The following is a 23,509-nucleotide window of genomic DNA, read 5'->3' as shown; positions in this document are numbered from 1 at the left end:
TTTTTTTTTTTTATTTAATAGCCTTTTATTTACAGGATATATACATGGGTAACTTTACAGCATTAACAATTGCCAAACCTCTTGTTCCAATTTTTCACCTCTTACCTCCCCCCCCACCCCCTCCCCTAAATGGCAGGATGACCAGTAGATGTTAAATATATTAAAATATAACTTAGATACACAATAAGTATACATGACCAAAACATTATTTTGCTGTACAAAAAGAATCAGACTCTGAATTATTGTACAATTAGCTTGTGAAGGAAATCAAAAATGCAGGTGTGCATAAAGATAGGGATTGGGAATTCAATGTAATGGTTTTTAGTCATCTCCCAGAGTTCTTTTTCTGGGCATAGCTAGTTCAGTTCATTACTGCTCCATTAGAAATGATTTGGTTGATCTCGTTGCTGAGGATGGCCTGATCCATCAGAACTGGTCATCATCTAGTATTGTTGTTGAAGTATATAATGATCTCCTGGTCCTGCACATTTCACTCAGCATCAGTTCGTGTAAGTCTCTCCAGGCCTTTCTGAAATCATCCTGTTGGTCATTTCTTACAGAACAGTAATATTTATATGGAAAAATCTAATATTATTGCATAGTATTCCCTCAGAAAATAAATACCCTAGTAAACATTTAACAGGCAGTTTGTGAGTGGTCTTCAGTTTTAATATAATGACTGTATCTAAAAAGGAGGTTGGTTGTACAGAGAGAAAAATCATTGAGTGCAGATTATATAGCCCTAGGAAGTTTTGAATTGAATTTTTAAAATGACTGAACTTGAGCAAATATCTACCTCACTTCATCCCTTAACCCCTCATCACCATGATGACTTTTTAGAATCTCTTCAGCAAGAATAGAGGAAACTGGAACCTGGTAATGGACTATGTTCTAAATATGAGGGCTCTGAGTCAAAGGAGCATGTTGTAATGATCCTCATTTATTGGGCTCAAGGTTCCTTTTTGGACAACTACAATGGGAGGTCTTGTGTCTTCCCAATTGCTCTGATTTGCTAACGTTGTCTTCAGTATCCCCTCCTGCATCCCCTGTAATGTCCCTTGGCTATCAGAGCATACCTCTAAGTTCTTCTTGAGTTACGTTGTTTCCTTGGGCCCAGACCAAATCATGAGCACTTTGTGGGGGCTAGCTGGGTGTTTGTTACAGCTTCCGGGGTCACAGGGATTTTGCCCCTTCGGTGCCGGCTGTGGGTTGTATTCTGTGGAGGGGGAGATAGTCTTGTCAGAGAAGCCCACAGGAATTTCTTTTTAATATTTAATCAGCAAGGAAAAAAGTGAATTACCAAGATGATTTCCTCCCCCCCCAAAAAAAAAACCCCACAAAACTTTTAAAGGCCATTTTTAAAAATAGCGTAAAAATCTTAGTGCATTTTACCATTGTTGAGTGCTGGAAGTTGCTTTCATTTGTCATGAGAAAGGGACAGCAGCCAAGGCCCAGGTGCTTCTTTAGCTGGTCACACTCTCTTTGGGACTTCTATCCCTAGAGGATTGCCCTGTGTGCCTGGGGTTTGTGCTCATGTGGGATTTACTCTGTAGTCTTTGTTCTTTCTGCCTTCTGTATCTAAGATTGGAGGAGATGTAGTCATTAAAAAAATTTTTTTTTCTATTTAAAAGCTCACTAATTTGGTTCCTTTACAACTAAACAGCTAAAGAGAATATCACTTTCCCCCTACATTGATGTCCGAATTCAATTGCTAATAAAAACATGTTATATAACAAAGTAAAAATAGATAAATGTAGGCTGGAAATGGGGAAGCCATACGATTGATATTCAGGTATAAAAGAATTTGAAAGCATTTGTTTAGGCACCTATGGCAGAAAGAAAAATCTCTTTGAAATATAAAGTGAAAGTGGGATTAGTGATTGGTTCTTAGTTATCTAACATTCAGGAGTGGTGTTTAGGGAGAATGGGGGAAAAAGGACAGTCTTCAGAGATCCTCATACAGTTGATTGCTTCTCACTTGGATTTTAGGAACTATGAACTTGAGCTTTCAAAATGAAGTCCCCCTTTCCCTCTCTCTTCCCCCCCAGGCTTGGTGACTTAGGTGGGAATGTTTGAGTCATTGAAACCATGGATACTCTGCCAGAGAGCTGTGTGGGTGGGATGGATGTGGCGGTGGTTCTTTAGTCTGTCATCTTGCTGCACAGAGAGGACTCCCAGAAAGCTTGTTCTTGGTTGTGGGATCAAATGAACAAAAACTTGTTTCTGGTAAGCTGTCAAGCCTGCGAGCGGAGCGTAGTAGTGGATTGCGAGTCGCTGCTCACTTTAAAGCCATTTCCCTAGCTGTGCTTCTCGCTGGAGTAAGTCTCTTCCACATGGGATGCCATTAACAAATGGAATCTAAATGCGCACAGCTTTTCAGAGCTCGGGAGGCGAGTGCAGCCTTTAGTTCTTAAAAGCCTTTGGCCGGCTTTTGTTGGGAAAGCTCCAGGGCTCACTACGTGGCAGGACTTTACCACATTTTAGCTGTGGTCCTCGGTTTACCTTTCTGCAGTCTCCATTCACTGCTTCCCCTGCAGCAAGCAGGAAAGGTCAGCATGATCCTTGAAGGTCATCATCATGTCCCCCCTTTGTAAATTCCAGTTTCCTTTACTCATTCCTTGTCACCCTCTTCTGGATTGGTGGCGGACCCCCGAAGGGCACGAGCTGGTGAACTCCCACCAGGCTGAGCGCTTTGCCAGGCTAACTACCTCCCGATTCTCCATCTGCAAATCAACTTTGAACCAGTGTTAAATAGTGCTTAGCACTCAACAATGGTAAAATGCCCTAAGATTTTTACTCTAAAAACTATATAGGGCTCTATAAAACTTACTGCGATTGCATTTCATCTGATTAGATTGTCAGCTCAAGGCCTGAGCCTGCAGTTGTCCCTGCCTTGGCCAGATGCTCTGACTATTTGGCACAAAGGATGACCCCCGGCCCCCTCACGTGGCGCTCTGCACATCCATGTCCCCAGGAGACGAGCCTGAAAAGCTTGAGCAGTCGCTGCCCTTGCATCCCCCCCATTTTTAGATCATTGGGGGGACTTTCTTAGGGAAGCCACACTGGCTTGGGGGGAGCTTCCAGGCCACTTCATCTCTTATAGCGCCTTCTGAAATTGGGCTGGGAATGCTCATTTTCGTATTCCATTCTCTTTGGGGATGAAATATGGACGTTTACTCTCCACAAGGCCATGGATTTAAAAGTGGGAGGACTTGTAGACTTGGCCCTTCATCTTTCAGATGAACAAACTAAGGCCCAGAGAGAGGGAGTACCTCTGAGAACTTTCTTGAATACTTCTGGAGGGGAGATCCAGGAGGGTCTTGCTGCTATTGTTTTGGATAGCGAGTGTTGGGTTGTGGCAGTGTCCCAGCCTGGGCTGTAAGTGTTCCCGGAGGGGTCCAGGCAAGGGATGAGCCTGAGTCTTGCCCTTGGGGCTTGAATGTAGCCAGCTGTGGACCATCAGCCAGCTGAGAAGCTGCTGGTGCAGAGGCACCAGGCTGCCCAGGTCTCCTCTTTCAGCCTTGGGCCCCAGTCTGCCCAGGAGTGCCAGACGTACCCCAGCTCCTGGGCCGGCCCCAGTGTGGGCCGGTGATGTCCCCCTTCCTGGGTGTTGGAGCGTTCCTGGCCAGACCCTTCCCTAGTCTTCCGTCTCTTGATGCCGCACTTAACTAGGGAGAGAGATTCCACCTAACGCCCAGCCTCATATTCACCCTTTCCCTTCATTTATGTCGTCGGCAGGCAATCGTAGCATCTTCAGACTTGTGTGAAAACCTGATTATGCTGAGAGAAGTGAGTCCCAAGAGTCCCCAGTCCTTAGAGAAGGCTGGGGCGGGACGTGCGAGGGAAAGATGGGGAAAGGAACAGAACCCCTCCTGAAGGCCCAAGCCTCCAGAGTGAGATTACAGTCCTTTTAGTTTCCTTCTCAGACCTACCTGTAGGCCCCAGCTGCTGTGTGACCTGGAGGCAGTGACTTTCCCATGTGTCACCTGATCTGTCCAATAGTCATAATATCTACTTCTACAGGTGTATGAGGCATGTGCTGTTTATAAGCCTGAAAGGATCGCATACGTGTGAGCTACTTCAAAAAGTGATTTCTAAACAAACATTATTATTATATCTTATAACCTCCCTCTTATTTTGTCTGTGCTGTGGTTATAAATTGTGTAGCTGTTAGAATACATGCACATACACTTTTGATTTTTAATTTCTTGAAACAGAAGTCCTAAGGAAATATCAGAAACATTTTTGTCATTCCATCAACTGAGCTTGAAAAATAGGCAAAGAATTCAAGGAAATACCTGAGGGTCCTGGAAAAACCTGAATCTGGTCTGGGAGGGATGAAGAAAAGAGAGGGTTCTCTGAGACACAGGAGAGGGATTGGGCTCAGCATCTGAGTTTGTGCCCTGATGGATGCCCACAGCATCTGGCTCTTTTTTTTTCTCCCTCCCCAATCTATCAAATCCTGCTAAGATATTAATTGATCTCCATTGGTTTAATTGTTTCACTGTGTTTCCAGTTTTAGGCCAAAGGTATAAGCTTCCCTTACTTCCATTATCCTTATAATGAATAAAAAAGCATTTCCGAAAAGATTGCTTGTACCCAGCATAATGTCAGGGCCACTTGGATGGTTAGGGACGTACTCTTGGATACTTTTGCAAAAATCGGCTTCATTGTTCTTAGGCTGAGTTTTCTTTTGTTGTTCAGCAAGCTCTTTCAGGGAGCCTTGGATACACGGATTGAATTTGCATAAAGGAGCTTTTTGATCCCAGGAAAGACAGCTTTTGAGTCAGCAGTCTCTTCTTAATGACTGAGCCCACTCCATTTGTGATTGAGTCTCGTGGGGCTCAGGGTTCATTTGATTCAGTGGGCTACCTACTGTTCTGTTGAACTTAACCTGACCAAGGAGGCCATTAGGGAGATAGCCATGTTACATACACTGTGCCAAAGAGTGAGAGCCGAAGCCTCTGGATTCAGTTCTCATCCCTGGAACTTGGTTTCCTCAGTTTATTCCAAGATGATGAGACCCAGATGAACTGATTGCTACATGCCTTCCTTAGACCTGGCCATCTCTAGTCCCTCAAATACACCATTTTCTAAATGAAATTCATCATCTTCTCTCCTCTCCCTCCCACCCAGAAAACAAAACAAAGCACCCCGAGCACCCTCTGCCCCCCTCCGCCCCCAACTTCTAAAACAATCTGGACTTTGTCCCCTCAGCTCCATGAATATGGTCATTTTTTTGGTGATTTTCCTAATTTTGAACCGAGGGTCCCTAGCTGGTGGGGGATTTTCCTGTGTAATCAAGTAGTGTGAGCGGTTTGCATGGGCTCCTCTGCAGCTGTAGGTTCCACATCTGTGCATTTTTGAATTTTCTTATTAAAATTAGCAACAGCTTTGAAAGGGAATGAGACCTTTTTAAGTCTCACTGTTTTTACAGTGATTTTGATGAATTATGTCAAACCTTTGTGTATGCAAAAACAAGATTGAAATTTTAGTATAGAAATGCTGCCCTCTACTGTTTTCTTATTTTCCCGGAGTTAAAACATTTACCCATCTGCAAAAAGAGGTTTTGGTGGATTTACTGTGTGTACCATGGGGCAACAGATGGTGCCCAAAGACTGGAATTCAAATCTTGCCTCTTCAGATTGACTGTGTGACCCTGAGCAAGTCCGTTTACGTTTCTGAGCCTCAGTTGCCTCATTTATAAAAGCTGCTTTGCAGTTGTTCTACAAACCATTGCCTTTAGGACCGAAAATAATCCTGGATCCCTTTGTAGGTGATAGCTGGAGATATCAGTGTCAACTTCCACATTTAGGAAGTACCTACATCGCACAGGGACAGGGTCAAAAAAGGAGTGCAATACATTCTTTCAGGAAGCTCATATTTTTGGGGGAATATAATGGAGCCATAAGGAAGTGCAAATTATATATGCGATAACTTCAAGGTTAATTGGGGAGGGATACTGGAAAATGTTTGATGTGATAGGCGTTTGGGCTGAGCAGATTCTGATTCCTTCTCTAGCTAATTTTACAGATGAGAAAACTGAGGTGAACCAGGGTGAAGTGACTTGTCCAAGGTCACACAACTTGGAAGTGCCTGAGGGCAGATTTTCACCCAGAAGATGAGTTTTCCTGATTCCAGGCCTGGTGTAATATCTGCTGTCCTTTCTTATCGGGGGCTTCCTGGGTTTATAAGCCCAGTAACAGTCTCCTAGTTCCAAACCACTTTCCAAAATTGGGAGGCCACTTTACAGCTCCACTAATAATGTGTTAGTGCGCCTATTTTCTTACAACCCCTTCAACATTGGCTGTTGCCATTTCGGGGATCATTTTTGCCAAAAAGTAATCACCTTGAGGTATGAGGTGAAACCTCAGAATTATGTTGATTTGTTTGGATTTGCCTTTCTCCATTTTTAGTCCCTTGGTGCATTTTTTTTTCACGTGGTTGTGAATACTTTGTACTTCTTCTTTTAGGAATTATTTGTTCATATCCTTTACCATTTTATGTCTATTGGAGAATGGCTTTTAGTCTTATAATATTAATTGTTTATCTATCTAGGCTACCACCCTCATATTAGTGAAATTTGATACAGAGATTATTTTTCCCCCTATTTGACCACTTTCCTTCTTCTCTTAGAGATAAGAATGTTGATTAATATAATTAATAACTAATTAATAAATTAATGATGCCTTTGCAGAAGCTTTTCAGTTTCAAGTAATCAAAAGATATTTTACCTTTTACAATTTCCTCTTTTGTTTGGTTAAGTGAACATCTCTTACCCATAGCTGGGAGAAATAGATGATCTGTTTCTCTTCTAATTTTTTTTCATATAATTATAAGGACACATAAGTTTTTTAGGATGCATCATGGAATGTGGTATAAGTATTGGTCTAAGATCATTTCTGCCGGATTCCTTTCTACTTTTCCCAGAAGTATTTTTTTTTTTAAGAATGTTAGAAAGGGGCAGCGAGGTGGCAATAGTGGATAGTGGTGGCACAGCCCTGAAGTCAGGAGGACCTGAGTTCGAATCTGGCCTCAGACACTTAATACTTCCTAGCTGTGTGACCCTGGGCAAGTTTACCTAATTGCCTCAAAGGAAAAAAAAAATAGAAGAAGAACAATGTTAAGAAGATAGTATAAAAGAGATGCGGTTCATGATGTCATGGGCATCCATCACAGGTCACAAAGGTTTGCTGTTTTAATTTGCATGTCCGGCCAAGCAGGGCCACCTTTCTCCCCTGAGGTCCCAAGAGCCACTTTGCTCTACCTCAGTCCGAACTGCACAGCCTCTGCTGCTGCCCCTCCTCTCACACACCTTTCTGGAGTATCCCAGAACAACTTGATGCACCTCTGGGCAGGATGTTGCCACGTTCCGAAGCTCTGGGCCCAAGAGGGCTGATCCTTTTCAATTTCTTTTCTGACCTTTTGCTGCAGCATTTAGTTCCTCCTCCGTTTATGTTTTTAGGGTGTTCAAAAAGCAAATCATCTCTTCAGTTCTTGTTTCCTTTCTAAAAATGTTCTAAGCACCTTTTTATTATTGAAAGTCTTCTTTTGTAGGTAATTCAGCTCAGATTTGCTGACAGGTAAACGATTCTGGACTTTATCCTGAGCCCTATTGTTCAGCATACATTGTTCTATTCCTTCCCAAGTTCTCTGATGGGTGCTGAATAGTCTTGTTAGTTGCATTTTTTTCTATGCATTTGTAGAACTTCTTGTTTTTGAATTGAATTGTTAAATTTACTCACTGTATGTAAGGTTGTAGACTTAAGTTGTTTTTCTGGAGGCGGTCTGCATTTCTCCTGTTTTATTTCTTGCATTGTGGTGTTCAGCTTTTTCATCTTGTTGATGTGGTTGAGGCAGCAGATGATGTGGCTGTAGGCCTGAATGATGGCACCAAATGTTGGGGTTCGGTCATGAGAAGAATTCACAATGGCCATTCTCTTTGGTAAAAGGTAGGTTTGTTTACAAGTTATCGACAAAATGAAGAGATACACTAGACACTAGGAAAGATAAATATAAAATAAAGTTGGGAGAGCATATAATTAGCAAAAAAGGGTGGGGTTAACTGTTAATGATAGACAGGGAAAAAGGAAACACTCCATGCGATTGGAGAATGTCCTTAGCTGGTTGTGATGAGACCCTGAGAATTGTTTTGAACCAAGAGAAACTAAAGGGCTGATCCCTGAGGCAAGCAGGCAGAAGCTTCTGATAGAAATCAGTTTAGCTCCAGGTGCCCCCCTTTAGGGAGGTGGTCCAGTCTGAAATCTAAGATATGTGCCAAACTCCTGAGACCTCCCTCTGTAGAGGGCTCCAGCCAGGAATCCCAGTCACGTCCCCGAGGCTAAATTTTCCCTAGAAAATCTATTTAGGGGCCAGCCCATGGCTGCGGCCTTCCTTTGGGTCAGCCTCCCATGGCACTCTGCCTCGGGGTGTCTTCCCCTTCCCCTTCCCCCATGCCATATGGTATCTCTCCTAACTCAATTAGGCTTCCCAGCTAAACTAGCTCCCTTTCCATTGGGTAATTGTGGGTTCCACTGAGAAACTTGTCTTTTGTACGCTCTCCCACTTGATTTCATACCTACCATTCCTGGGGTCTCGTTTCCCATCATTCTGCCTGTAACCTCTCCCCTAAATAAGCCCACCTTTTGTCCAAGAGAATGGCCATGGTGAATTCTTCACATGAGTGAACCCCAACTTTTGGAGCCTGCTCCCATCTGGTGCCAAACCCCACAACCTAGATTCCTAGATCTCATCATTAGCAGCCTCATAGAGTCAGTGTAAGGAGAAAGGCATCATGGGGCACAGTGGGGGACAAGAGGGCAGATTCCACGTGGCAAAGGGGAGGAGCAAAGGGAGAGACGCCTCAAAGGAGAGGGCTGTGGCGGCCCATACCCCAGAGGGACCGAGCAAGATGGCGTGAGCCATGGACCACTTTAGAGGGGAAACTCGGTCTCAGGGACACGACTTGGATTTCTGAGAGATGTAGGGGGGCCTCGGGTTTGGCATAACCTATTTCCTTCTTTCTCTGCCTGCTGCACCCAGGACATCATCGTTGCTACCTTCTTTTTGGAGACCTTTGATTCTTAGATTGCTGTGTTTTGCCTGCATAGTAAGCAGTTTTTCCATTTTATTCAATATCTTTGCTGGGCAGCACTTAAATTCTGTTCTCTTAATTGTCATTTCTACCTTGAACCACTCAGGACTCTTGTTCTTATGTTCCATGGAATCCTCATTGGATTGTATTTCTTCTCTCCATCCCCTTTCATTATTCATAGATATTTGGACTAATTTCCCAATCTGGAGGCCACATTTCCTTCTGTTGTTACTGGTTTCCCTGTTGATTTATATGCCCGGTTAGTCCAAGCTCAGGGCTTTGGAGCTGCTTCCCCACACGGGGTGTCCCCCAAGACCCACTGTGTTGGACCCTTTGGGCTCATCATAAGGTGGCTTCTTCCTGCCTGGTGCCCCAGCCGGCCATCTGTGTTGCTGTTCCTGACGGGCAGTAGGACCTCTCCACCTGGGCTGCTCTCTGCCTCCCGGAGAACTCCCTGGGCTTCCTTGGAGGCCCAGCTCCAGCCTCCCCGACTCCCGGAGGCCTTGCCCTGGCTCCCTTTGTGTTAGTGCTTCTCCAGATCATCGCTGGCATAGGCTCCCGTGAGGTCGGAACGTCTTTGGCCTTTCTCGGGGCACCCAGGAGGCACTTTGGTCCCCCTTGGTTGTGTCTTCCTCAATTGGAGCCCCAGATGTTCGCGGGATACCTCTTGGAATTACCTTCGGACAACCTTCTATGGCCTTAGTTTTACTGAGGAAAATCTACTGAAAAAAAGTAAGATAAATTTAGCATTTGGGTGTCAAGAAGGCTAGAGTCTTGGAAGGAATTCTGGGAAACGCAGCCTTTGGTTGTCTTGCCAGCTTGTGGAAATTCTCTTCTGACCTGGCTCCTGATTTGTTGGCTCGATTCCAAATACACACACCTGTCTTCTCTCCTTAAAATCCATCTCTTAGTGCTGTGACCACTGCCAGTTCTGCCCCGCGAGGTTCTTTGAGAAGTGGTTTGCAGGCCGGGCCTCCCCTCTCTTCTCTTTGTTATCTAAATCACGTTGGGCTCTTGGCGATCCTCTTGGTGTCTTGGTGGCCATGAACTGGAGTGGTGTGCCATTTCCTTCCCCAGGAACGGGAGGCAAGCAGGGTGAAGCCCCCAACTGCTCTGTACACATGCATGTGTGTGGGGGTCTGCAGGCAGGCGGGGATGCTCCCAGCGTGGTGGGAGAAATACTCTGGACTTTTCTTACTGTGCTTTCTCTTTAAGTAACTCCTAAGTCATTGTGTCCTGCGCCTGAGCCGCAGAAAGCAGATCCATTGAGCGCAGCTTTGAAGCGGGGGTCCCCTGTGCCTTGAATGCGGCCCCATTCTGGGGGGGGGTCACGTAACCCTTAGAGGGAGTGTTGCCTGTTCCAGGCGCTGTCAGCGTTCCCTTGGCGGGTGGGTGTCTCCCCGTTGGCCTTGCCCTGCTGGTCTCCAGGAGCTCCCTGTGGCCCAGGGCTTGGGGATGGGAGCCGGGCTGGGCCCCATCTAGCTTCCAGGTGCGGGAGGCAGAAGGAGCCACAGGAAGAGCGCGGGTTCTGCTGGGAGGTAGCGCCTCCACGGCCGTTCCCCTGCAGCTCTCGTTGCGAAGGGGTGCGCCCTGGGAGACGGGGGCCTCCCTGTACGGAGGGCAGGGAGCCGCGCTCCTCCTTGGCTCTGGCCACGCCGGGTTTGACCCTAGATGCCGTCGGGGGAGCGGTGGGGAGGGGGCGTGGGCAGGAGGAGGCAGGCCAGGAAGGCCCCAGCCAACAGGGAGCCTCCGAGGCCCGAGTCTGTGGGGGCAGAACGGGCCAGGTTTGCTCCCGATTGGTGGGGAGAGGGCGGTGGGCCCCCGGCCCGGGACTCCATGACAAGGAGGGCGGAATGCTGCGGCGGCGGCGGAGGAAGCCCGAGCAGGGAGGCTGCCGAGCGGGACGGGCTGAGCCTCGTGCTGCAGTCGGTGGCCCCTCCTCCGCAGCCGCCAGCGTCCTCCTCGGAGCCGGCTCTGCCAGAGTTCCCCGGGAGGAGCTGGGCCGGCCCCGCTGCAGCAGGTGGGGAGCTGCCCCTCGGGAGGGCCGGCGGCGGGGCCTCATTTCCTGCCATGCTGCGGGCCCGGGCTGGGAGGAGTCCCGGGGCAGGCTCGGCGGGTCGGCCGCATCTCCCCGGGGCGTGAGGGGGGGAGCGCCGCCTCGCCCCCGCCGCATCTTGGCCGGATCTCGGGAGAGATGCTCGGGATCTAGACTCGATGTTCCTGCCTGGCAGCCAGCGCCGTCTGCGAAGGCCTCTCTCTGCCTCGTCGGCCCCGGATCGGTGGAAGTGCCCGGGCGCCGGAAAGATGTCTCCCAGCATCAAAAACTTGGACTGCTTCTCGCCCATGCTGTGCCACTGCAAAGTCGCCTGCAGCAGCAGCACCATGTCCCTCATGTTCGGCTGCAAGGTGGGTCGGAGGTGCGAGGGAGGGAGCCTGTTCTGGGGGAAGATGTCCTGCAGTTGGGAGGCTGTGTGCGAACCGCGTCTGCCGGGACCGGCTTATTTACGCTCGGTTCCCCCTCCCCCGGGGGGCCAGTTCCATTGGTGTGCGGCCGGGAGCTGCCTCCGGGCCGTAGGGGGCTTGTGAACTCTGGCAGCGGCGCCTTCAATGTGCTCTTGTTCTTGACGCAGAGCTAGCTGCCCTGGCTCCTTCTGGAGTTTTGAGACAAATAATCATTAGTCGCCTTTTATAAAGGTTGTGGGTTCTCTAGTTACATAATTCTGTGCATTCTGAAATGATATAAATCTGACGAGTAGTGTGATCTGATTGTTTTCTTTTGAAAACAGACCTCTTAATGTAGTTTACATCTAATAATACACTAGAGGGAGTTTTCTAGTAGAATCCATCATATGTAGAATGAGCTAATTTAGTGCTATTTTCCGTATACAATATTTATTAGTTTTTGTAAAGCTGAAAGTTTTTAAAAGCAGTTGGGGAAATGGAGAACTACAGAGTCCTAGAATCTCATTCAGGTGTATGATTTTGAATTAATGAGCTTTTTCTTAAATTAGGAATACTTTTTCTTGTGAAAACTCATATGTTCCAGGTGAAAATTTTGTGTTAGACAATTATGATTGTTTCCCCTGCTAAAATTGCTGAAATTTTTTAAGGTAAAGAAGAACTGTGGCATATAAATACAATGTTCTAATTAACATATTTTAGAACCAGACTTAAACTATTTTTGAATCGAACTAAGACCTAATTCAAAACTAAATTTTTATGTTAAATTTAGTTAGTTTTTTTTTTTTTTTTATAGCTCAGATTGATTTCTTTTGACCTTGCTTTTTATCGAGGACTATGAGATAGAAAAACTTTGCCCGAGGACTGACTTAGCATTTCTTTTTAGAAGACATTTTTTTGTGTTTGTAGAGGGGTTCAGGAGGCTTATTTTTAAAAATCCCTTTATTTTCATAAAGAAAGAAAAGAATTTTGAGAATCTTGCAAGTAATTTCATAATGTCAGTGCTGTGTTTTAATAATCACTTACTCAGATATTTTTATAGCGTAGGCTTTCTTGAAGTCTTAGGCCTTCTTCTGTCCTTCTAAGTGATATTTGTTGTGGTCCTTGAGCTCTGCCCCAATTCTTGATGTTTCAGAGGAAGTTGATGGCATTGCCTGAGGTTGACCTCCCAGATTCCCCAAAGCCAGTGCCCCCTAGCGGAACAAATGACCCTCGGATTGGAAGAATTACCATTACTGTGATCATTCCTCTGGCTCGGAGCTTTTAATGGTCGCACCGAGTTCAGGAAAGGGGTCCGATTCAGAATTAGATTCCAAAGTTGTTGTTTTAGGACATTGCTTGTTGGTGAAATACATCCCTGCTCTGATCAGTTGGGTTTTCTGTGAATCCTCATTATGATGAGTTTATTTTGTCTTCCGGCATCGAGGTTTGGCTCGAACTCGGGACAGCCTGGACAAAGGTTCTGCTTCAGATGGTCTTAGCTCTTCATGGCTAGGGTTCAGAGGACTGGGTGCTTATTGTTATTCTGCACTCTGCCTTTGTGATAAGTACATCTTGCTTTTATTTTCTTCCTTTTGTGTATTTGTGTTCTCAATTATTTATCCCTTGATGGGGCTTATTTTTTGATGAGACTTGGATTCAAGTTTTTCTGCTTGCCAGTTATTTCTGCTGCACAGGCCACCTATTAAGCTTTCACAGTTTTTATTTCTTTCTTAAGCCATACAGGATCATCCTGCTGTGAGTCCCTTCTCTCTGAGGAAATTGCAGTGTCCTCTTGACTTATCAGGGCTGGTTAATACTCCCTTGATTTGCCGTATTTATCCATAGACGTCTGCACTCCCTTAGCTGCTCTGGAGGCCCTCTTGCCATTTGTTATCAGTGTCTTCCTTGCTGGCTTATTTGTTTTTTCTTGATGCCTTGAACTTAGTTTTTTTCCTTCTGAGATTTTTAGCCATTTAAAGTATTTTTTCTTTGAAAGCCCCTGTTGCTCACTTCCTGCCTCCTTCCCTTTTCAGTGTGGTTTTCCAAGGGGTTGGTCCTCAACGCCTTTCCAGCCCCCTCCCATGATTGTTATCCAGTTATCATTCACTAACTTCAGGCTTCCTCAGGTGACTGGTGGGGTTCATGGAGACCTGACCCCAGCTGGATCCCAGCTCTAGCCCTCTGATACTTAATTCTTGGGCTGAGTCCTGACCCCTGTCCTGCTGTCTTAGACTGAAGAACGTTACCTTTTGGGTCTCTGTGGCCCCTGGGGTGGGAGTGGAGTGGAATGGGATTTTATTTCATTTGGCTAATTGAGATCCTGTTCTGTGGAGGCAGCAGAAATTGTTTTCTGTCTCACCCATAATTCCCATTTTGGATTAGTTTGATATGTTTATGGGGATTTCTCCCCACCCTACCCCCTGTTGTTAATATACCCCAACTGTCTTGTGCTGTCTTTGGGTATTGGAGGAAGTGTGTGAGGGAAGGGGCAGAGAAGGGGATCAGAATTTAGGCCGGGCCTCGGGTCTCCAGGTGCTTGGGCTCTGATAGAGGAACCGAAAAGCAGGCTGGGGGAGCCTCCAGTCAGAGGAACCGTCGGTGCAAACTGCTGTTTGTGGGCCTTGTTTTGCCCGGTTCCAACACGGAAGACACCAGGGTCACCGACTGTGTGGTCCTGCCACAGGACCTGAGGGCCCAGGAGGAGAGGGGGCGGTGATGGCCCCGTGGGCATCCCCCTGCAATGTTCCTGGTCCTCTTGGAGAAGGATGGATGAAGCTGCAGGAGGTGAGCCATCTGCCCCGCTTTGTGAGGAGACTTTGTGGGAGGAGGGGGTCCTTCTACATCGGGGTTCAGGTGGTGGCGGGCCAGTTGCCCTCATTCACCTTGGTGAGCTTCTGCAGGTCAGACAGCCCCGCATGGGGGCATTGGCAGGGAGCAGGGATTCTCTGGTCCTTGTCTGTCCCTGCCTGCTGGATTCTGCCCTGGGCAGGATGTGCCAACCTTATATGGCATGGGTTTCTGATGGAATTCTCCGTTGTTCCACTTCCGATTCCAGGCTCTGAATCATCTGGAAGCACCTCGTCCATAACAGTGGCGTGTCAACTGGCTGGGCGGGGTCACCCAGAGTGGATGTTCAGGGGCCAACTGGGACCAACTCAGGATCCCGGGTCAGACCCCGCCTCAAGGATCTGGCCTTTAGAATAGGAGTCCCAGAGGGACAGATGTGATGGGGGGAGTGGCAGAGTGGGTCAGGATGGGTCATTCTCAATCTGCCCCTCCCTCCACCTGCTGTATTTCCGTGGTCAGACCCTGGGAGGGACACCTGCTATGGTGGGTCTGATTTGGAGGAAGAGTCTGCAAAGGAGATGGTGAAGGACTGGGCAGAGGGAGTAGCAGGGGTGCGGAACCTCGGAGGGGATAGTTGCTGAAGAGGTCCCTGGGGAGGCTGCGTGGATGGTGCCCCAGAAGGAGCCAGGAGATGTGGGGAGCAGGGGCATGGCTGGGGGGCTGGCAGCCGGCGCTGGCATACAAATGCTAGCCAAGAGGGACAGCCCCTGCCCCTGAGGGAAGACCACCCCTGGCCGGAGTTGGAAGGCAGCTGAGGTAGGCCCGCCACAGGGCTGGTGGGGAATGGAGGCAGGCCTTCTGCATGGGGCGTTGAGGAGGTCATCTTGTGGAGGCCGCTAGGTAGTGGAGACACGGGCGGATTTGAGAAGACTGAGGAGAAAGCAAGGGGGGCTCTCACAGGTAAGCCTGCATAGTGGACAGAGCGGGCCGTGTGCTCTCTGATGAAAGGCTCCACGGAAGAGGACACTCGGCTTGGATGGCGGCGGGCTTCCTGCCCACTGGCACCACTCTGCCCTGGACGGCCGGGGCAGCGCGTTCCCAGAGTAGAGGGCGTTTGTGTGATGCTGAAAGAAATCAGGTAATTTCTGGGGTATTGAATGCCTTGCTGAATTCTCGTTAGGTGTCTAAGGATGTCCCAAAATGTGGCCGGAATTGAGGTTGTTATCCTGAGTTTAGGATGAAAAGCCAGTTTAGTTTCCCCTCCCCCCCATATAAAATGGAACCTGTGGGAGCTAATGACCTAGCACCTTGTGGTCATCACTTAATTACCATTATCAGGGAGCTCATTGTTTTCCAAGGGAGACTAAGAAGTTATGTAACCACCGGCTCTCTGATGGCCAGGGAAGAAGCTGAGGCCGGCCTGCCCCTTCTGTGGGGGGACTTGGGCTCCCAGGCAGGCGGAGATGCTCCTGCCGGCCCCTCCCCCTTCTTTTCAGAAACTAGGCTGGCAGCTGGGATTCTTGTGGGGAAGGAGGCTTTGGAGGTATTGCCTTTCCCAACATGATTTTGTCAGGTTTTAAATATTGGACTTTTTAAGAAACAGGCTCATTCCTCTGGAGTAAACTTTCAAATTAACAAGAGGTACTCACTTGCATACTGGACCTGGGGCAGATGTGGTGTGACTCAGGCAGAATACAGTAAGCTCCTTATTTCTGGGGACTCTTCCAATTAAAAAAAATCTACTTGGTGAATGTATATTTTCATCTGAAACTGCAGCAGATCCCAGATTGCCCAGTCATAATTTTAGCTTCTCATTATCATTGTTTCTCATTGTAATTACATTCTTAAGATCTTCCCATGCCTCCTGGGCCAACTTCTTGGGTAGAATTTTATTCCGGGAGAATCTCCTCACAGAGTTGAGTCTGGAGTCCGGGAGATCCGAGTTCAAACCTTCCTCGAACCCTGCCTAGCAGTGTGACCCTGAACAAGCCAATTCACATCTGCCACAATTCATACCTTCAAAATGGGAAGAGTAAGAACCTTTATCACCCAGAGTCTTTGAGAATCAAATTAGGCAGCATTTAGGAAGCGCTTTGCAACCCTTTCCATGCTCTTTTCTGTGGTTCTGTGTCCCTGGCATGGTCTGCCATTTCCTCCTCGGCACACAGATGGAGTGTTGAGAAGGACTAGCAGCTCCCCACTTCTGCCCCCATCCCGGTCATCGGCGCTCCCAGAAGCCGTAGCATGTGCAGTGCCCACGCTCTGCCAGCCCGACAGAGACTTGGAGATGTCTGTGCCAAGCATGTGGAGACCCTGAATGATTAAGCCGACCTCAGCAACTTCCTGAAACTCTCTGAAGAAATAGATTGATTACGGGGTGACTGTGGCACGTGGAAACGAAGCAAGTACTGGGAGTTGGGCTCCGAACAAAAGACCTCAGAGTGAAGCACTTGTGACAGAGGGGAGGAAAAACAGATTCCCACCTTAATGTGGGAATTATCTTACACCTGTAATAATCTCACATCTGTAAAGTGAGGATCAGACTTGTATCAAATGAGACTTTATTTTTCCAAATACATGGGAAGATAGTCTTCAGGATTCATTTTTGTAAGACTTTGGGTTATAGATTTTTGCTCTATCCTCTCCCATCCCAAGACAGCAAGCAATCCGATATAGGTTATACATGTATAATCCTTTTAAACACATTTCCATATGGGAGGGGCAGGGAAGGAGGGATTGTGGAGATGGCCAGAGCAGCATACGGTCCCTTAGGAGCTGTTGAACATCGCGGATGGGCCCGTCTGCTCAACCTCTCCAGGTCCGGCCGCACCGTTTCTCAGTCTGGTGCAGACTGACGGCGCCATTCTGGACTCCCAAGGACACCGAGGAGTCCAGCCCAGGGAACAAGCCTGCATTACAGCAGCTCACTAGAGCCTCTATCTACAATACATCCAGACCCTCTGTGTGAAAACAGGACAGGTGGAGGGGCTCACCCAGTGTCCAGGACGTTGACTAGAGACCTGCAGCACTCGCACAAGAGGTCTTCGCGCTCCTCCCCTCCCCATGTTGGCCCTTTTAGTTTGGCTTCCATATGGCTGGCTCTGGACCCTGCTTGTTCCTCCAGTTGATCTTGCTGCCTCTCTGCCCCCAACCCCCACAGGCCCTTGAATTTTGTGCCAGTGGGACCCCCTCCCTGCCTATTTCTTTCCCTTTGGGCCTGGCAAATGGACACACAAGTTGCTTTTCATAGAAGTCTGAAGGTTCATTTAAGGAAAGTGCCCCAATTGTGTATGTCGTTTCCCCCCTCCCCGCCCACCCCCCTCGTCTCGCCACTCAATTCTCTCTTGGTCTTGTTGAGGAAGGTTTTGTTGTGTGCCAGCCATTGTGCTGAGGGTTTGGGCCACAGAGAAGGGTGGGGGTCCCTACTGGGATGGAGCCCACGGTCTTAGGGACCCATTGCTTTGACAACCCAGAAGCAAGAATGTATCTAGAGTTACCCAAAAACTGGAGCGGGAGTGGGTGGTTGTTAAGAAAGGCAGACCCTCCTGTGCTGTAAGTCTCACTGGTGATCTTTCTGACTTGGAGCTTTTCTCGGGTTCCTATGACAAAGGTGTGGGTGATCTAGAGGAGTGCCACAGGGTATGGGCAGCAAGACCCGAGTCCAAATAACCCAGCAGACATTGCTCAGCCAGCTGGGCATTTCATCTGTAAAGTGAGGATCAGACTTGTATCAAATGAGACTTTATTTTTCCAAATACATGTGAAGATAGTCTTCAGTATTCATTTTTGTAAGACTTTGGGTTATAGAGTTTTGCCTCTCCCATCCCAAGACAGCAAGCATTCCGGTATAGGTTATACATGTATAATCCTTTTAAACACATTTCCATATTTGTCATGTTGTGCAAGGACGATCAGACCAAAAGGGGGGAAAGCCACAGGAAAAAAAGAAACAGCCAAAAAGATGGAATTAGCATGCTTCGCTTCCGCATTCAATCTCCATGGGTCTCTCTCTGGGTGCAGATGGTGTTTCCCTTCCAAACCCATTGGAATTGCTTTGAATCACCCCTTGACTGAGAAGAGCCCAATCCATCAAGTTGACTATATAATGAATTTTGTAGGGATAAAGGTGAGATGTTTAACTTGGGCTAAAAAATCATCTTCATAAATAAAGAATCAAGAGTATTGCTGGATTTGATTTCATCTGAGAAAGATCTGAGAGGGTTTTAGTGGAGTTCATAAGTATTAAATGCCTGCTCTGTGTGAACTGCAGTTCAAGGAGAAGAGACCAAACATTTTGTTCAGAAAGTGGAAGGGATCAGTCATACAGTCCTTTGCCTTCATATTGTGTTTGATTCTAGTTGATTCCTTTTAGAAAAAATTCATACTAATCTCACTTAGTTTGGAATTTTGTCCTGATTCCTTTCCAGAGCCTTAAATCCAGGAGATTGCTAATCCATGGCAGATCCCAAAAGCTTCCCCCCTCCATTCCAACTCCCCATTTTCCCATTTCATATAAATTTTTGTTTTCATAACATAATAGTTTTTTTTCTGCCTTCAAGTCATTTGACTATTTAAAACACTTTCATTGGACCTAATCATGATTCTAAACAAAATTCTGATTAAAAAAATCTCTCAATTCTTTGAAAAATAAAGCAGCTACAAGTATAAAAATTTCACACGGTGTTAAACATAGCATGAAATGGGAATGATGTCACACTATATGTACTATTTTGGTACAGCCTCATTGGGGTGTGCTGCCGAGTCTAGATTCTTGAAGGCTTTGCCAGTGAAGTTGACACTCTAGCACATTTGAATATGTTGGGAAGGCTTAAACAACAAAGACAAAATGGTTTGGGGGAAGAGATTGCTAAGAATTTTCTAGTCTCTGGGATTTCTGTCAAAATGAATTTATTCTTGGCATGCCAAATATGAGATTTATATTGATAAATGAAAATGTGACTTCTCAAGGAACTGAATTTTGTCCATCTGGACACTTAAACTATAAGTGGAACCATCAGAAAAAAAAGTTACACTTGAGAGTGATTCACAGACTCTCCTTGATAAAGTATTGTCCACCCAAATTCACAAAGAAACTTCATTTTTATGAAGTGGTAAGCATTTTGGAAAAGACCATGATGAAAATAATTTTACCTTCTGGGCCAATAGCTGTTACAGAAGTTAGAGAGGCAGAGAAATAGCTCTGAAAAACTCAGCAAAACCTCTAAAATCAAATCCTGGTGTGTGTTAAGATTTAGTGACATCAGTGCAAACTAAAATTGGTGAAAAATGTTGGAAAAATGCTTCTCCGGTTCTTTCTTATTTTTTCATATCAACTACTATGTATGACTACAAAGTCATATGATGTGCTTCAAAAATTTTATTTTTAAACCAGCAAAAACTTGTCTTTTCTACTAACCACAGGAAAAGAAGACAAGAAAAACATTACACATATTTTAGTCAAAACATTTTCACATTGCCTCAACAGTATTTGTCTCTCTGCTCTTAAATCTTTGACCGCTCTATGAGAAGTTGGGTAGTAACTTTCCTCATTAGTTCTGGAATCCTGGTTGATCATCATGCTGAAAAGAGATAGCACAATAAATATTCCCTCACATTTTCCTACTGTCGGTTGTTTCTTGGTTCATGAGTACCCCTTTAACTTCCCATTCTTTGCCACCTTAAAAAGAGCTACACATATTTCTGTATGTCCGTAAAATGTTTGATTATGATTAATCAAGTCTTTAGTCTGCCCTCTTGTTAAAAAGATAAGAGAGCTGACCTAATCAAGCTGCCCATGCTAGATGGATAAAAGAATGGACATTATCAAAACTGAAACCATTTCCTGAGAGAAAAGTAATGGAGAAATGGAGTAATAGAGAATTTACAGAATCCTTTGTATAAAATCCAACTGAGCCAAGTATCCTGAGGGCATTTGTGGATGAAGCTCAGAAGTAGGGCTCCTCTGAGTGGACTAAGGCCATTTTTAAAAGATTCAGATAGGAGAGTGGATATTTGGGTCCTTGGTAAGGGGAAAGGAAACCCTGTTTATACAAGCAGCACCTCCACCCACGGCGGTGTTTCATTGGCCACTTGCTCCCTTCCCCCCCTTACGCTATCATCATTACCTTCCCCCCCCCCCGCTCCCTTCCCACCACCACCCCTCCTCTTCCTAACCCCCTCCCCCCCCAATCCCTGTCATCTTCATTAATGCTTGGATTTTTCAGGGGTAGATGCATCTCACCGATCTAAAGACCTTGTGCCCTTTTTCTCTAAACAGAATGAAATCAGCTTAATGTAATCACACAGTATTACCGTGACCCACGGTGGCAGATCATGGTCTGCTATCACTCTTAAGTCCTTCCTCTGGGGGATTTCTGGTATCCTGAGTTGCTAGAGACAGGGTCGAGCCCCTCCCGGCCATGGGCCCCCACTTGGTGGTGGAGTGGTGCAGACAGGCAGCAGGACGTCCCCCGATCTGGCGCCCACTGCTTTCTCCTTGCCTGACTCTGCTTTGTCACAGATGCGTGGTGCAGCCCTGGGTTACATCTATCTGTAGGGTGCTCTGCATCGAGTGTGGGCAGTGGAATCCAGAGGGCCTGGATTGGGGTACACACAGCTTCCCTGCCCCACGCCTGGGCCACCCAGATAGAAGCTCTAAGATCATTCTGAATGGCAATTCAAAACATAATTGGAATTAAATGTATTCCCTGCCTCCTTCCTCCCCTCCTGCAAGAGATTGTCGGTGTTTGAAAATTTTCTTTTTTTTATCTTGCAGAAATATAGATATCAAGATGAAGATACTCCTCCCCAAGAACACAGCTCTCCAAACATTACCAATGAGGTGACAGGCCCTGAACTGGTTCATGTCTCGGAGAAAAATCTGTCAGAGATAGAAAATGTCCATGGATTTGTTTCCCATTCTCATATTTCACCAGTGAAGGTAGAGGTTTTTTTAAACAAATATTTATCTTTGTTCTATGCTTTATTAATTTTGCACTAACATTGCTTTTTTCAAATATTCACCAGAGCTGATAGAGAAAGAGGTTTAGGCATCAGAACCTGTGAACTCCCTTTTCAGATTTTTGCTAAAACTTCACAAGAAATTCATGTTCAGAGAACTAATTTAATACCTAAATCTTTCAGAATGTCATTCATTTTAAAATAGTCCTACATTCCATTATTCATAAGTGTTGTGTTTGATCTGTGGTAATGATGTTGGTGTTTCAAAATACTTGGTCTCCCTGTCTTGTGCCATCTTCTGGCATCCAGTTCATCTTGAAAAGATTTTTTTTTTTGTTTTTTTTTTGAGGCATTGGATAGCTAGTGTCTGGGGCTGGGTTTGAATTCAGGTTCTTCTACTTCCCTGTTGTTGTATTCATTGGGCTCCCTACCTATCAGAAAAGATGGTCTTTTTAAAAAATAATTTTGTATTTATGTTCTGCTTAGTTTTTCCCAGTATCTCTCCCCAAGAGCCATTCCATGTGACAGATATTTTTGTCCTTTTTTTTTTTTAAGGGAAAAAAAAAACAATTTATTATACACTTGAGAAAATTCACAAACATCTGCCATGTGAGACACCTGTAAGCAAGTGGTAGTTTGGAAGTTGCACTTGATCTTTATAATTTTGTTTAATTTACTTTTGAATTTTTGGTGTATCCATTGTTCTTCCTAATCACATTGTCTTACCAGATCTATTGTTTTCTTGGTTCTTGGTTTCTTGGTTTTCTTGGTTCTGCATCAGTTCATAGATTTTCCATGCTTCTCTGTATCTATCGCATCATTTCTTAAAGCATAGTAATATAACATTAAATTCATGGGTCAAAATTTGTTGAAACGTTCCCTAATTGGTTATCAATTTTTAGTTATCACAAAGAGTCCTGTTGTAAATATTTTGCTCTATGTGGGAACTTGTTTCTTATTGATAGTCTTATTGATAGTGGGGATATAAACTCAATAAAGGAGTCTCTGGTTTAAAGGGTATGGATTTTAGTCACTTTATTTGCATAATTCTAAATTGCTTTCCAAAAGATTTGTTCTACTTCACAGCTCTACCATCAGTGTATTAATGTTACCATCTTCCCACAAATCATGCAACATTGACAAAATTGACAAAATTGAATATTATCATTTTTTTTTTTTATTTAATAGCCTTTTATTTACAGGATATATGCATGGGTAACTTTACAGCATTAACAATTGCCAAACCTCTTGTTCCAATTTTTCACCTCTTACCCCCCCCACCCCCTCCCCTAGATGGCAGGATGACCATTAGATGTTAAATATATTAAAATATAAATTAGATACACAATAAGTAGAATATTATCATTTTTGCCAATATACGAGGTATGAGGTGAAGTCTTGAAGCTGTTTTTTATTTGCATTTCTCTATTAGTGATTTGGAGCATTTTCCCCCTTGTTATTGTAGATATTTGCAGTTATTTTGAGAGCTATTTGTTATTCCTATTCTTTGATCATTTCGCTATTGGTGAATGGCTGCTATTGATTGATTGATGTTTACCTTGGGTACCAATCCCATATCAGAAAAATTTGATACCAAGATTTTTTTCCTTTATGACTACTTCCCTCCTTATCCTAGATGAATTAAAAATGATTGTATAGAAGCTTTTCCGTGTCGAGTGATCAAAATTAACACTTTTGTCTTTTTTTAATGGCTTCATTACTTGTTTGGTTAGAATATGTTTCTTACCTATAGCTATGAGAGGTATATGTGAACTGTTTCACTTTTCATTTTTTCATGTATGATCTCTAAAAGTTGTGAATTAACTTGTGAACAATTAATCAAATTGTGAATTTCTCTCTGGTAACTTGCATTTTCCACTTTTATCAAACTCTGAATTATTAAGGTCTATTGTTTTTATATCTGCCTTGTCTATTCTGTTCCATTGCTATTTTTCTATCCCTTAACCAATTATTATATTATTATGATGTCTGTTACTTTATAGCTTAGTCTTTACTTCTTTTCATCATTTCCTTTGATGTTCTAGATCTTTTGTTTTTCCAGATAAATTTTATTTAGCCCTGTAAAGTGTCACTTGATAATTTGATTAGTGTAGCATTAAAAGTGTGAATTAATGTTGGTAACATTGTCATTTTTGTTAAGTTGGTGCTGCTTAGTCATGAGCACTGACTATTCTTTCAGTTCGTTTATTCATTCATTTATTAATT

At 45.2% G+C, this 23,509-nt stretch overlaps 1 protein-coding gene across 16 annotated transcripts in view; it reads left to right on the top strand.

Moving 5' to 3' along the window:
• Positions 1 to 23,509, top strand: part of DLG1 (discs large MAGUK scaffold protein 1) — a 271,420-nt gene that overhangs the window by 152,565 nt on the left and 95,346 nt on the right. For 12 of the 16 annotated variants that reach the window (XM_031963574.1, XM_031963571.1, XM_031963569.1 and 9 more), the window contains one exon: positions 21,099 to 21,263. The exons of 2 other annotated variants lie outside the window; for them this stretch is intronic. In XM_031963574.1, the coding sequence (XP_031819434.1) occupies positions 21,099 to 21,263 (165 nt within the window). Of the gene's footprint in view, positions 1 to 11,054; positions 11,501 to 21,098; positions 21,264 to 23,509 lie in introns of those variants that run through there. 2 more of the 16 variants (XM_031963572.1, XM_031963575.1) reach the window with 2 other exon arrangements.

The sequence above is a fragment of the Sarcophilus harrisii genome, chromosome 3 (assembly GCF_902635505.1).
Source record: "Sarcophilus harrisii chromosome 3, mSarHar1.11, whole genome shotgun sequence".
In the NCBI taxonomy this organism is placed as follows: Eukaryota; Metazoa; Chordata; class Mammalia; order Dasyuromorphia; family Dasyuridae; genus Sarcophilus; species Sarcophilus harrisii.
This window is presented reverse-complemented; position numbering and strand designations above follow the sequence as displayed.